This window comes from Mus musculus, chromosome 17, assembly GCF_000001635.26.
Source record: "Mus musculus strain C57BL/6J chromosome 17, GRCm38.p6 C57BL/6J".
In the NCBI taxonomy this organism is placed as follows: domain Eukaryota; kingdom Metazoa; phylum Chordata; class Mammalia; order Rodentia; family Muridae; genus Mus; species Mus musculus.
In genome coordinates, this window is record NC_000083.6 from 68833832 (window position 1) to 68848212 (window position 14381).

A 14381-nucleotide genomic window follows, 5' to 3' on the forward strand; every position below is an offset into this window, starting at 1 on the left:
CATGTAGATCCCAATAAATGTGAATGGTAAGGAGAGTGAGGGAGTCAAGCTGGCAGATGCTAAAACCAATATGGACTTAGCTAAGTTTAATGAGTGTTTACAATGTGCTAAGCATGGACTTATATTAAACAGAATTTATTAAACCTCATCACAGTCATGCTATGAGGCAAGAATTAGTATCGTGATCCCCATTGTGGATGGGAAAGCTGAGGGAGGCAAGATTAAGTGATTTATTTGCTTAAATTAAGTAGTCAGTTAGTGGAAGAGGCTGGTTTCAGAACCCATGCACCCTTTCCATAGCATGGACACTCTGGGAGAATGCATGGTATGTGGAGGTGGGAACTGCTGACTTTCTGGCTCGAGCAGGCCTTCTTCTGTGGTCAGACTTCTGAAAACAAAGGAGACCTGAGTGTGTGCAGAGCATAGCACTAACCCCATATGGAGAAGTCCAGAAACACAGGCAGTCCAGCCAGGCCCATGCATATCAAATGATCGTACAATGAGTGGCTGATTGTATTATATAAGGCCTCTTTTGAAGTTAAAACATAATTACATTTCCCCTCTTCCATTTCCTCCCTCCAGCCCACCTCTCTCTCTCTCTCTCTCTCTCTCTCTCTCAAATAAATTCATGGTCTCTCTTTTTTTTTTCATTGTTGATATATATTCTTCTTCTTCCCCTAACTACATAAATTCGACCTTCTCAGACTCTATGTTACTTGCATGTGTATGTTTTGAGGCTGATCACTCTTCACTGGGAAAGTGACTATCTCTTCTCAGTTAACATTTCTTAGTTGACTGCTATTTGTCTAGGGTTGCAGAGAACATATGGTCCTGGTCCTAACTGAAACATCTACAGCACAAACACTGTACCTAAGGCTCAGGGAATAGTGTGAAGGTGGGACGGGGGATTGTAAGAGAAAGTTTGCTGAGCGATTGCATTCCTAGAGATAAAATCCTTTCAAAAGAGTTAGCTGAAAGTTAGTAAAATAGGCATGGGGTGTGGCTAGATCTGTGGGTACCAAGAACTTTGTAACTGCTTCACAGAATATCTTGGCATAGCTGGGAAGGTTCTGAGAATCTTGTATGATAGTGTATTGCAGAGGTAGTAATAATAATAATAATAATAATAATAATGATAAACCTCCACTGAAAACAGATAGGTGTTTGATTTCCTCTGATATCCTGAGCTAGAAACAAAGAAAATAACTGTTACAGAGAGCAGTTCAAAGTACCCAAGGAGCTCAGTTTGGAAGGAAGTCTTTGAATAATAAACCATAAATATTATTACAGTCGTCAATGTAAGAAGCAGCTAGCTATATCCCACAGTCCCCGTGCATGTCCAGTTTCTCTAGATAGCGGCTTCTCTTCTCCTAACCCATAGAAAGAGTTTCTAATGTGCACCTGGTGGCTATAATTTGTGCACAAAGTGAAACTATTAATGGTTTAATCCACCCCAAATCTTAATGTAATTCTTTAGTAGAATTCCTGTGTGTATGTAGCCCTGTAGGACAGAGAGTAGGATTTGCCATTTGGTCCCTTGGCAGACAGCTCTGTAATGAAATGAGGCTTCGGGTCCAGCCTTTGTACAAAACACCAGATAGTTATCAGGGATTTAAGAAATGCAGGGATTCTGAGCCAAAAGGGTTTTAACAAACCACTGAAGGAGTTGGGTTACTTTTCCTTTGCAATGATTTCCGTAAAAGGAGACGTTCCATTGTGGGGCGGGAAGGGTTTCCTCTGCAGCCTTTTGTTTTCTAACATTTGACAGCTGAGCTAAGATAAGGGGAAGGAGTTCAGGTTGAAACTTCAATCAGAGGCCACCTTTCAAACATGCAGGTGATGGCCACCTTTAGGATTCACATACTCTCTGTCCCCTTCCATCGCCCAACCACCTCTATCCCCACCTCATTAATTATCATGTATGCTTGGCTTCTCTAATGTTCTCTTGTTTGATATATGCTCAAGATACTGTGTGCCTTTAGAAAAACCTTGTGGCTAGATCTGTGGGTACCAGAGTCATCCTGCTAAATTCTTGAACAGTAAGCAGCACCCACCACAGTCGCCATTACAAGACCCTTGCCTGGATGCCTAATTTTCGGGAGCCTTGATTTTATCTGCCTTTCTCTTCCTCTCTGCCTGAATCCTAGCCACGTCATTTTAATAACTAATTGAAACCTGTCTAACTTTCTTAACACTCAGTGGGGAAATTCCATTTGAAAATTCTTTTCCCTGTCATTTCTACTATGTGCTTGAGAGAGAATGAAAATATGAAGATAAAAAATAGGATTTCTCTCTCCCTCGTGTGTGTGTGTGTGTGTGTGTGTGTGTGTGTGTGTGTGTGTGTTCTTCTCTGCTTTTCAAATGACATAGAGAGTTTGAGTAACCTCCCTACCCCCATTTCTCCTCTTTGAAGCTAACCCTGATTGCCATTCCCTAAGAACGTGTTTCTTTTTGAAGGCTTGGGTTACCCCAGAGGGTAGAGGGAGGGAACTGTAGGGCCTGCCTAAGCATCTTTCAGCCCATTCTAACCTCAGAAGAGACTCAAAGGCCCATATTCCAGGGAGCCCTTGAGGTCCCTTAAGGCCAGTTACACAGCCCAGTTCTGCTCAAGTGTGATAGCATTTGACAGAGGTTTATGTGAGTCCGGTGGTGAGAGCACCTAGTTTGTGAGCCCGCTCCGCTCCGCTCCGGCCCGTCCTGGCTTGGTTCGTTGGGGGGGGGGGGGCACTTACTGTGTTCTTGGGGCATCCACGCTGCAAACTCTCAAGTGTAGGTGGGGTAGGGGGCGAGGCTGTGTGCACTGTAATAAGAAAAAGGGAGAGCAGAGAGGATGGGAGCCTGAGGGACCAGAGACCTGAAGAATAATCCCTGTCTTCAGGGACAGCATCACTCAGATCCTGATGGGGAACTCCCTGGGAGGGGCTGGCGTTTCTCTGGATCCTCTTGGGTTAGGTGCTCAGACAGGTAGTTGGGGAAAGAGAACCAAGCTGTCAGCTGAGGCTGAAGGCGTTTCAGCTGCGTTCAGAACCTTGCCTTACACGATCGCGCCCCGACCTGGTTCAAGCACGCGGTGCAGGTGTCGCCTCCCCTGGTGCCCCTCTTGGGAAGGGGGACAAGTCGCTGTCGAAGGGACGGACGGCAGGCTGGAGAGGAGGCGGGGGAGGGGCTGGGGGTAGAGGGGGCGGGGCGGGGGGCGGGTGCCCCCCTGAGAGCCAAGCCGGGCCGGGTACCTACTGCCATCCTGCCGCAATTTCCCTGTGTCATGGCTCCGGTCTCTTAGCAACAGCCGCCAGTCCGGCCGCCCGGAGCAGCCGCCGCGGGCTCAACTCCACCCGGCGGAGCCCGGCGCGCCGCAGCCACACAAAAGAGGCGCAGGGCTGGAGAGCGCGCGGCCGCAGGGTCGGCAGTGTGCGCAGCGGGAGGGGACCGTGGCAACAGGGAAGGCGCGCCCGAGGGAAGAAGGGCTCCAGGCGGCGCGCGGGATGCGGAGGACCTGACACTTCTTGGAAACTCTTGGAAATGGCTTCCGCCACCGCGCCTGAGGGGACTGCGAGCCCCTGGCGCAGGTTCGTCCCCACCGGGCTGTCCAGCCGCTCTCGCTCCCGGGGCTCCGGGGCGCTGTCCCTGCGCTCCGCCGTCGGCTCGGGCTGAAAAGTTTCTCCATGGTTCTTTGTGTCTCCCGAGCTGCCCCGGTCTCCCTGGGTAAGTGAGCGATTATTGTTTGCTTAGAGTGCCTCCATTTTGAGCATTTCTGTCAATCCCCGGCCTCCGAGCGCCCTTCACTAGCCCTCCTGTCCCCGAGCCCAGGCCCCTTGGCCGGTGTTCTGAGTCAGGTGTTCTCCTGGGCGTGCTACCAGGACTGCGCTGCCCAGAAAAGGCGAGTTGGGGATTGCCTTCACTTCACTTGAGGCGGACTCGTAGCTGCTGCACTCATGTGACTAGACCAAAGCAAGGGCAAGAGACTCGCGGCCCTGAGGGCCAGGGGCCGGGGGTCGAGGACCTGGGTTGGGTGCAGGGCACAGCATCGCTCACAATCTGGGGCCCTAAGTCTTTGATGCTGGGTTCTATCCATCATGAGCAGAGAACTTGATTCTCTCTCTTGGAAGCAGTTGTATTTTTAGACATCCCTCATTTGATTTCCCCATCCTCCATTCCTTAACCAAGGCAGGACTCGCGCCAGGCAGCCAGTTGCAAAGGCAGACAGATCCACTGCTAAGTTTGTTTTCCTTCCTTTGGTCTAAGGAAAGCTTGGGGGGGGGGGGCTTTTCTGTGTCACCTGACCTCTGTCAGTATTCTGTGTCAGATCGTGATATGCTGAAAAGGAGTTCGTCTTTCAAGAGAGCTGGAAGAATAATAAACTAGGGAATAATTAGAAGCTATTAAACTAATTTTAAACATCTTCTGTAAACCTTGTTAAAATCTATTCCAACTTTTCTTATATTCTGCTGGATGTAAAGCTGGCTTGCAGAAGAGGAATGCAGAAAGGTGCCTCTTTCATGACATCCAGCTCCCGGGGGGCATCTCTCTTCAGAGAGCCACCCTGGCTGCTGAAGCTGGCTTTGTTTCTAAAATGCCTAGACCTTAAAGTCTCTTGAAGCCAATCTAGACTTCAAGACTATTAAAGACCTGGAGCCTACAGTTCAACTAAAGCAGCAAATTTTATGTTGCGACATACAATAAGTATAAACATGTGGGGCGAGTATATTTGGTGTTTATACTTACTCTCCTGTGTATTTGTACGTACTCTCCTGTATCTCCAAATATACTTCTCCGGTATATTTGGTGTTTATACTTACTGGTAGAGGACCTTTTAAAAACCAGATTTTAAAGGTTTGCAGATGTGGTCTCACTGTTGACACCTCCCTAAAACATTTAGGATTTCTTTACTGAATTCCAACCAAGTTCCAAAGAGATATTGTTCTTTGCAAACAATAAAAAACCTGACTGCCATTTGCTTGCCCATGTGGAGAAAAGATCATAACCAGATTGATATACCAGAAGGAATCAAGGGTCATAGCTCCTCACTTAAGCACCAATTAAAAGCGAAATTCTACCCAAATAACTTACATTTTCAAATCTATTCTACTACATGGACTGCCTTGCAAAGTGTGTGTGTGTGTGTGTGTGTGTGTGTGTGTCCAAAGGCCTGTGATGGTCATCTTTAAGAGCAACATAATGCCCTTAATTTTTAGCATCTCTGTTATAGAAGGGAACATAGAGAATGCACTCTGAAGACCCAGCAGGACTGGACTTTTAACATTTGATAGATAACCACATATGGGCATCAGTTCTTATTCCTGCTTAAACTGTATAGTCAACAACCCAAAGAGCTCCCCAGAGCTAAGCCATGGTTGCTGCCTCCTCTCTCTCACCCCACCCCTCACCCCCACCCCTAAAATGACCTCCTGAGAAAGGATGGAGAAAACAGCTTTTCTTTGTGGAAATGCCTTCCTATAAATCATCATTATGAGGACTGCTTTACCTAGGTAATTGCCTATTCATTTGAATACTTGGGTTCTGTAGAATACTGTTGGTATATTAATCAAGGGTCAGAAAGCTACTGTGGTCGAATTTTCTAATATTGTCATTTTCCCACACAAGAGAAAGGTCTTTCTTGGGGAGAGTCCAGAGGACTTCTCATATCCCCTGATGAAATCTAGCACAAGATACCTTTAAAGGGAGTTCCTCCAGGGGAGGAGAGAAAGCCAGAGGAAGAGCTGGGTTACATAACAATTACCTAAAAGGAAATATTCCATACCAAGAAGCTGTCCAGATGTTGCAAAGTTGAGATGAGAGGATCGGGAGAAGCCCCTGCGTGCCTAGTGGTCCAGGATTTGAGTAGCCGCGAGGCAACTTTGTGGAAAGATCTGTTGCTGGTATTGAAGTAATATCTCTTAGATTTTCTGGGCGATGAACAGTGTCAGTCATCTGAAGTCAGCCACCCTGTCCGTGCGTGTGTGGCGTTTCGCTCTCATCCTGGGAACTAAATTCCTTTCTTTTTATACAGTAGTAACTTTCAAGAACTGTTTGGTGACTTTGGGCCCCACTTGGGCAAATGTCCTGGCTCAGAGGCCTGGTACACCAGAGGCCCCTGCTTTGGGAAACTTTTCCATTGCAGTGAGAGGCAGGGGTAGGGTATGGGGAAAGGCTCTGACCAAGAAAGTCCTCAAACATTACTTTTGAGTCTCCACATCCACAGGATTTACAAGTATGTCAGGGCTCCCACTGGCTGCCAGCCAGGAAGCTTTCAGATAGAGGGTCTTGGAACATGTGGGGGATGGGATGGGGAGAGAGGAAAGTTTTTCTCAAACTGGTTCAAACCACCGTTTCTTTCCATCGCACAAACTGGTCTTTGATTTGTGTACACAGCTTTGGGGTGGGGGTGGAGACACACCTGGAGTTCCATCCAGGGGCAGGGGCAATCCTGGCACGTGGGCGGTTTCCGGCAGCCAAGCCCAGCACCCTCTGACTGTGTTCCTCTACTTTGCGCAGGAGGAGGTGACCAAGCAGCTAGTGGGCAGCTGGCGCTCCCCCCACACAAGCTTCAGCCGCAGCAGCCCTACGGGCTAGCCTTGCATTCCACCAGTTCACCATGATCGCCACCGGTGGCCTACTGAGAATATCTGCGAGAAAGCAGGATCCTCTCCGGCCCCCCAGCCAGGTCCCTAAGCGCAAGAGGAAAGCCAAGAAGAGGCGTAAAAACGACGTGGTGGTGGTGAAAGGCAAACTGAAGCTGTGCTCCATCTCGGGGCTCATTGCCCTTTGTGGGATCCTAGTGCTATTGGTGGGCATAGCCATGGCCGTGGTGGGCTACTGGCCAAAAGCCAACGCCGCCAACAGAGGTGGGAGCAAGCAGTTACTGCCTGTGGGCAGTAGCCATCGCATTGGGGCCATCAGCAACAGCAGCAATGGCAACAAAAACCCAGCCAAGAGCCACTCTGGGACCCCAGGGGGTGCCAACTCCAGTTCTGTGGGCGGGCCCTGGAGTCCGCCTCCTGCAAGATCTGCAGCCACCTCCTCTTCCTCTTCCTCTTCCTCTTCCTCTTCCTCCTCCACGTCGGTGGGCTTCTTCTTCCGAATCTTCTCAGGCTACTTGCACTCAGACAAGCTAAAGGTCTTCGGGCCCCTCATCATGGGTATAGGCATCTTCCTCTTCATTTGCGCCAACGCGGTGCTCCATGAGAACAGGGACAAAAAAACTAAGATCATCAACCTGCGGGACCTCTATTCCACTGTCATCGACGTGCACAGTCTCCGCGCCAAAGATCTGGCAGCAGCTGCTGCTGCGGCCGCCGCGGCTGCGGCTTCCTCCTCCGCGGCTGCCCCCGGCTCCGCGTCCCACGGGGCAGCGCCGCTCAATGGCTTTCTCAGCTACGTGCAATCTCGAGGCCTGGAGCTGAAGCCAGGCAGCTGCGCGGGCTCTGCGGACGCCTTTGGGGCTGCTGCAATGCTGGCCAGGGGTTCATGGCCCCACCCCACTGGGCTGGACGGAGGCAGCGGTGAGACTCAGGAGGCAGGGTCCCCGCCGGACCTGGCTTCATCTCCGCGCTGTCCACGGGAGCCCCCAAGTCTGACAGAGGCCGTGTACAGCATCTACCGCGAGCGCTCCAGTAGGGCTGGCCATCGCCGGACCACAGTTGCCGCGGTGGCTGCGGCCACTGCCACTGTCACCGCGGCTGCCAGCGGCGGCAGCAGCCCGGCGCCCTGCAGCCCAACCGGGAGTTGGGGGCGCCAGAGCACCACCAGCTCCCTCGTGGGCTCCTCGCTGAGCGCCTTCGCCCTGTTGCCCTTGCAAGGGGATCGGGACAGAGACGGGGACTCGGAGGGCGCAAGCTGCAGCTGGCATAGACCTCCCGGGGAACGCGGCTCCCGGGATCTCCCCAGGGGAGAACTGGACCTGAGCCTGACCGACCTCCGGGGAGCCGAGGGAGGAGCGCGCTGGGCTTCCTGCGAGCCCGGGGAGCCCGAGGGCGCGAAGACAGCACGCACCGCCAGGGGGCAGGGCGGCCGCTTGCCCAGGACCCGCAGGTACGCGGCCTGGCGGCGCCGCAGCACCAGTGGGCTCCCGGACTATCGGGCTCCACCGTCGCCCGAGCCCCCACCCTCCTCGAGCGCAGAGAACCTGGACTCAGGCCCCTCTGCTACAGCCGCCACGCCCTCGCTCCCTCTGCGCCCCGAGGAGGACTCGCCCCGCGTCCGGCGGGATTCCCACAGTTCTCAGTCGGATGACCAGTCCAGCAGCAATAAGGGCTACACCCCCCTGAGGGAGGCTGACACCTCTGTAGAGTCGGTCGTGGATGTGGTGGCCAAGAAAAGGCTAGACTGTGAGGATGTTACAGATCCCAGTACTGAGCACAGCTCCCCCGAGGGTCCCAGTCCAGGGCCAACTAGGGCGGAGCCTCTGTCTGTGCAGAGGCAGTTTACAAACAAGGAGAAACTCTTCCTCATTTCCAGGTCTCACACCCCAGGAGTAGAAGACCCCGAATTGAAAAAGTCTTCCAACTAGGGAGGGCGGGACAGGGAAAGGAGACACGCTGGTAGAGTCCCACTGGACTCTGCATTAAAAGCCCCACCCACCCACCCTACCCCGATTCCCCTGTGGACAGGTCCGAGGAAACCATTCAATATCCAAAGAGCTGCAGAATATTATCCTTGAATTACGTTCACAAGCTTCCTGTAGATAACTCAAGCAATTTTTTTTAAAGAAACAAAGTCGTCTTTTTACGTCCGATGGTGATTGTACGTTCGATGAAAACCAAATGTATTAAAAGATCACAATCTAGTTCATTAGATGAAACTCTCTTAATTTTCTTAGGATCAAAATAATATATTTTTGACAGTAACTCTGTACTTTACTCCTATTTTTCTTTGTCCAGCCCCGCCCAGCTTCCCTCGCTCCTGGACTCTGCTGCTGACTTCATCCGTAGCTGCTTGTAAAGGAATAACAAGCTTTTTATTTCTGCCCTCTTGCAGAGTCTAGAAGAGTTTGTGTCAATTCTCTTAGAATTGAACTTTCTAGGTGGAGTCAAAGCCCCAAAGCATGAGTATTCGGGAACGAGGGCCCCCTTGCCTCACCCCACGCTTATCTACAGCTGTCCAAAGGATTCTATTTTTTAAAAGGGATATTTGAATTTTGCTACCAGGGTATGTGAAGACCAGAGGGCGCCAGCAACTACACTGGATTGTGACATTCTTAAACTCACAAGACCAAGTACACCATGCATTACTGAGTATTATCACACTTGTATGGAAAATAACATTAATATTTAAAGTCTTTTTTTAATAAAAAGTTCCCAAACAGTTAAACATAATATCGCCTCATTTTGCTTGAGCTCTCGTGGTTCTAGAGCACAGGAAGCCCCTAACAATTTCTCTCCTAAATCCAAAATATAATATTTGCCTGTTCAGACTGTAGTCACCTTCTCCCAGAGTGACAGAGGGTCGTCTGTGAAGGTGTGAGTGAGCCAGCCAACCCATTTCCAGTATGTTTTTAACTTGAAGACAGAGGCAAGCATGTGACCCCTGTGTATTTCTTTGAATAAGTAGTATATTTTTTTCTATAATACTTGTAGTTAACCTGAAGTTTAAATTACAGGGATGCCAGGCTTAAAAACTCCCTTCCCACCCATGAATGTTTCTCTATTTGATTTTGATTTGGGGTCCATGTTCCTGCATCTCTGGCTGACATAAGCCACACAGTCATGCTATAATAATTCTGAAATAGTTCACAATCTGTCAGCTAGCCAGTTTTCAAGGCCAGAAAACAAAACAATTTACAGTACTGCTCCTTCTTCTTTGGAGTGTGACCTGCGACTTCATGGCCTAAGACATAACCACTGCTTTTAAAGAAAACCTGGTGACAGATGTGCTCGTATGGCTCCTCGCGCCATGCTGCAGAAGGTACATGGATTTGGGATAGAAGGATCTCATGGCATTTGCTAGCTGTGGAACTCTTAAGGGCAGACAAACAGACCTCTGCCCTCAGATCTGTAAGATGAGGTTAACAAGAGCCACAAAGCTCTAAAGGAAGCTACTACACAGCTGAGAGGGAGAGCAGAAGCCAGGCTTAGAGCACAGTCTCTAGTGGAATTTCTGAAGAGATACAATTTATCCCAGGGGCTATTGTCATTATGTCTACCCTTGTGATGTATCTTCTGCCCGCTGCAGCAGAAGGCCAGGCCCCACCCAGGGGCTTCTGCAATCTGGGGTGGTTATTCATTATCTGCAGAAACACAGACAAATCTCTTAATCCTTTTGGGCCTCTGGTGAACGATGTAATCTTTGTGATCCCCTTCAGCTCTAAGAGCTTAACTTAAATTCAGGGTATTGGGTTTATGCTGGATACAATCTTATATTTGTACACACAACTTAGCAAAAGATATGCTCCATAAACTTCCATATAACTTTCTGTAATGAAATTTAAATGGACCTAATGTTTCCTCAAACTATACACACTAAGCTAATAACTTGAGTCTCTGGATTAATTTATTGAGCTTTTCTATAAAGCAAAAGTGAGTTTCTAACAGATGAGAGAGACAAACAAGTACAACACCCCTCCCCCATCATTGTATCTTCATTCATTCTACTGTTAGAGAGTATGTTATTTAAAAGTTAACCAAAAAAAAAAAAAAAAAAAAAAAAAAAAAAAGGCCTGGATATTTTTCAGTGCTGTTTCCAGTCCCCAGAACATATAACAAATTATAAAGTTATTCTCTCTTAGCTTAACTAAGGAGGGATGGGCAGAATAAAAAATTCCCCTGCAAACCAGAAAATTCAGCCTAAATGACTGACTGACTGCAGTTACTCATACTGATGGGTTAATTATTTGGATCATTTTACATAAACACTAATTGCCCATGTTAATTTCATATAGAGGCCTCCTGAAGTTAAATCCTTAAGCAACCTAACCTAGCTCAATATCAAGTGCTACTCTGTATGTCCTGTGGTGATTCACAGCCTTAACAACTATAGAGAACAAATCTGCAATAGCCATGCTAATTTTTTCTTACTATTTACTGAGGTCCATGTATTTATCTCCCAGCTTCATATATAAGATCAATGAACCTGCGTGGCAGCTCTACTTCCTGACCACAGAGAAACAGCCTGAAGTCAAAGGATGGAGGGCTTGCCCAGGGCTTTAGATATGGTCAGTTGTAAAGGTTTTACAAAGATTTACAAAGATTTAGACCTGCTGGTGAATGATGGGATGTGATTAGAAATTCTGGAGACTATTTCAATCTTTTTTTTTCTTTCTTTACTTCCTATTAGATGTCCTTGCAGGGCCACTCATACAGATGTGCAGAGAAATGCTAGGATCCAGTCAGATAGAAAACCAATGCTTGTGTTTGAATGCAGCAAATGGCATAGGTATGCATTTATGTAAGTTTTCAGAGATCTCTGGACCCAATCAGTAAGGATACTTGGACTTTCCAGACCATAGAATTCCCCACCTTTTATGTATAATAAACACAGCTTTGGAGATTTAGAAAGACCACATCAACCTGTTCAGGGCAGAGCAGCAATGGTGGGAGAAAGGTGCTGAGCTGTTTGCAGTGACAGCAGGTTTGTTCCCTCTTCCTTTGAACTTCTGCCCTGTACTGAGTGAGGGGGTCTCCATTGAACTGCTCAGACTCTCCTCTCAGTCTCTCTTGCTATACAGTAGGAATTAAAGCGGGACCTACCTCACAGAGACCAGGTACTGACAAAATGGCTTAATCTACCTAGGAAGTGCTCGTATCAGGTTTGGCACATGGGCAGTGCTATGAACACTTCATTAGTTTCATTTCCAACGATATCAATGCTATGTACACTTATTTCATATGGGCTTCTTTTTTTTTTCTCTCCCAGAATAATTTTAGGTTTTAAAAAAAATCCAATGTGTAATCAGTAGAGTACAGTGGCCCAAAGTGTGACTTCCAGGTCTTACATAACACTGCCTGGGTTTCTCAGTCTGTTAAATAGCAATAATAATAGCATTTGACTCATAGGATTAATTATTCAAGGGAGGGCTAAATAAACTAATATACTTAAAGGACTTAGAACAATTCTTGGCACACAAAAATTTCAGTAAATGTTAAGAACTGTTATATAAGCAAAATTCAGAAAAGTAATTAGTAGTCTAAATTTATTACCCAGTTGTTAGGGACAGAGACAGATTTATTGTATAGAGAAGTCTTAATAACTTAGGTGTATTGGAGAGAATATATCTTCAGAAGCGAAGCCTTGAGCAAGGATGTGAACTCCTTGTGGCACAGGACCGTGATGTTACATAACGGTGGCCGAGTGCCCAAAACCCATCACTACACTTGGCTGCCATTTGTTCCCTGTGCACTTACTGAAGCTGGGCACATCCAAGAGCCCAGTAAGCTTTTGAGGTCACAGCCTGTCCATCAGAAGAGCTGGGGTCAAGATCAAGTGCTTGGTCCACACAGACATGTCCGCTACTGATTTTTAGTCATTGTGGGCTACTCAAAACAATGAATTTTTAAATTTTCCAAGCTGAAGGACTTAAAGCAAAAACCCTCTTACAATATCAATATGAAATCAGTATATAAACTTGTGTTCTAATTACATGGTATTTTGCCAAGACATTAAAAAAGTTACCTCCCTCTAATTTACAAGTGAGGTCTTGTATGAACAAGTGGAGCATACGGTGGATAATTTCCTCATTCATAACAAATAAAATGTAAGCCTAATAATAGTCACTGGCTTTGTTTTGTATAGAAGGAGATTTATATTTTTGGAGGCTGCTAGATTCAAGGATTAAAATTTGAAGTTTTGTTAAGTTCTTTAGCAACTACAGCTCTGAATGTGCTCTGAGACTCTTTCCCTCTCTGAGGAACTTGTCTTTGAGGATTTTTTAAATCTTCAAAAGGCAGATAATTTTTAACGGATATTGATATTATGCTTTTTAAGATTAAGTCTCCACAAACTGGACAATATAACTTCAGTCGGCTTCCTGCCATTCTCCAAAGCATTGGAGGGAGGGGGACAGAGAAAACTCATCTTTACTGTGTGCCACTTGGCCATCATGGTGTCAGAAAAGTGCGGGGCTAGAACTGGGTTCAGCCAGGACTGAAGCATTTCAGGAGGTACCAATGCCTCCCACCCTGGTGATGTAGCATCAGGTCTGAGCCATCTCAGGAATTATCACTGACTACCACCCTGCTGTTCTAGTTGCCTCCCCAGAGCCAGAGGCCTTTTAAAGCTTCCAGCATCTGAAAATGCATTGTTATTCAGTGTTAAGTGGACACCCATCCTGACCCCTTCAGTGGTGCCAGCTATGGCTTTCTGTGGCAATTAGGACATTGACAGTTTCAATGGTAAGACGATGCCCTGCACTATCAATCAGGTGTATTGCTTTGTGATACTCGGAGCATCTCGAAGCTTGGATGCATGTATAGCTATGCTTCTTCAATTTCCCCTCATTGAATTTGATAATGAGGCCTGGCGGCTACAGTAACAAGGGAACATCGGGTAGTCAGAGCCTGGTGTGAGCTAGAAAAAGGATCCTGTGGAGAGGCAGAAAAGATGAAGTCAGGTGAGCACCTCTAGAAATGATTTTATCTCAAAAGAAAGAACGAAAGGACGGGAGGAAGGGAGGAAGGAAGGAAGGAAGGAAGGAAGGAAGGAAGGAAGGAAGGAAGGAAGGAAGGGAGAGAGAGAGAGAGAGAGAGAGAGAGAGAGAGAGAGAGAGAGAGAGAGAGAGAGAGAGAGAGAGAGAGAAAGAAAGAAAGAAAGAAAGAAAGAAAGAAAGAAAGAAAGAAAGAAAGAAAGAAAGAAAGGAGAAAGGGATTGCTTGGTTACTCTGTTTTAGAGGTTAGATGGTGTTTTGCACAGACAAGAGTCTTAGAGTGAAGATATGGAGCTGTTTCTATTCCTTAGAAAACATCCTTACAGAAAATACATGAGTAGATATATGTGTGTGTTCCACAGTGTTTCAGGAACCCAGTGCAACGTAGTGTTGTTGATATGAACACATCTGATAGAAGTAAACATCCGAGAACGTCCAGTAGTTGAAAAAAAAAAAAAAAAAAGCACAGGACCACACTCCCAAGCTGTCGTTCGGAGGCTGAGACTCAAGGATTTTTAATTAACATAACTTACAGCGGAAGGAAGCCTGGACTTATTATCTATCTGTCAGCGACAGCAAAAAGGGACACAATCTGACTTAGTTCTACTGCTTGCTAGCATTGAGTCTGTCTTTGCTTTGTGAGCTTGTCTCCCATTCGGTTTTGTAGAAACACAATCTTAATCTGAAAACAAAAATCTGTAGGAACAACTGGGGGCCTCAATCCTTTGGGGGGTAAACATATGCATTGTTTTTAGCCCGGCTTAAATATATCCCAGATTGTTTGGGGGGGGTGCTGGTAGTCACCGTG

The 14381-nt window shown here is 47.2% G+C and overlaps 1 protein-coding gene across 1 annotated transcript; it reads left to right on the forward strand.

The window, feature by feature from the left end:
• The first annotated feature begins 3304 nt into the window (after positions 1–3304).
• On the forward strand, positions 3305–9307 carry Tmem200c (transmembrane protein 200C). Its single transcript, NM_001206661.1, has 2 exons — positions 3305–3702; positions 6493–9307. The coding sequence occupies exon 2, from the start codon at positions 6593–6595 to the stop codon at positions 8504–8506; it is 1914 nt and encodes a 637-aa protein (NP_001193590.1). The 5' UTR covers positions 3305–3702; positions 6493–6592; the 3' UTR covers positions 8507–9307.
• The last annotated feature ends 5074 nt before the right edge of the window (positions 9308–14381 follow it).

Excerpts from the sequence above, each read along its gene's own strand:
- Tmem200c (NM_001206661.1), top strand. The coding sequence starts at position 6,593 with ATGATCGCCACCGGTGGCCTACTGAGAATATCTGCGAGAAAGCAGGAT.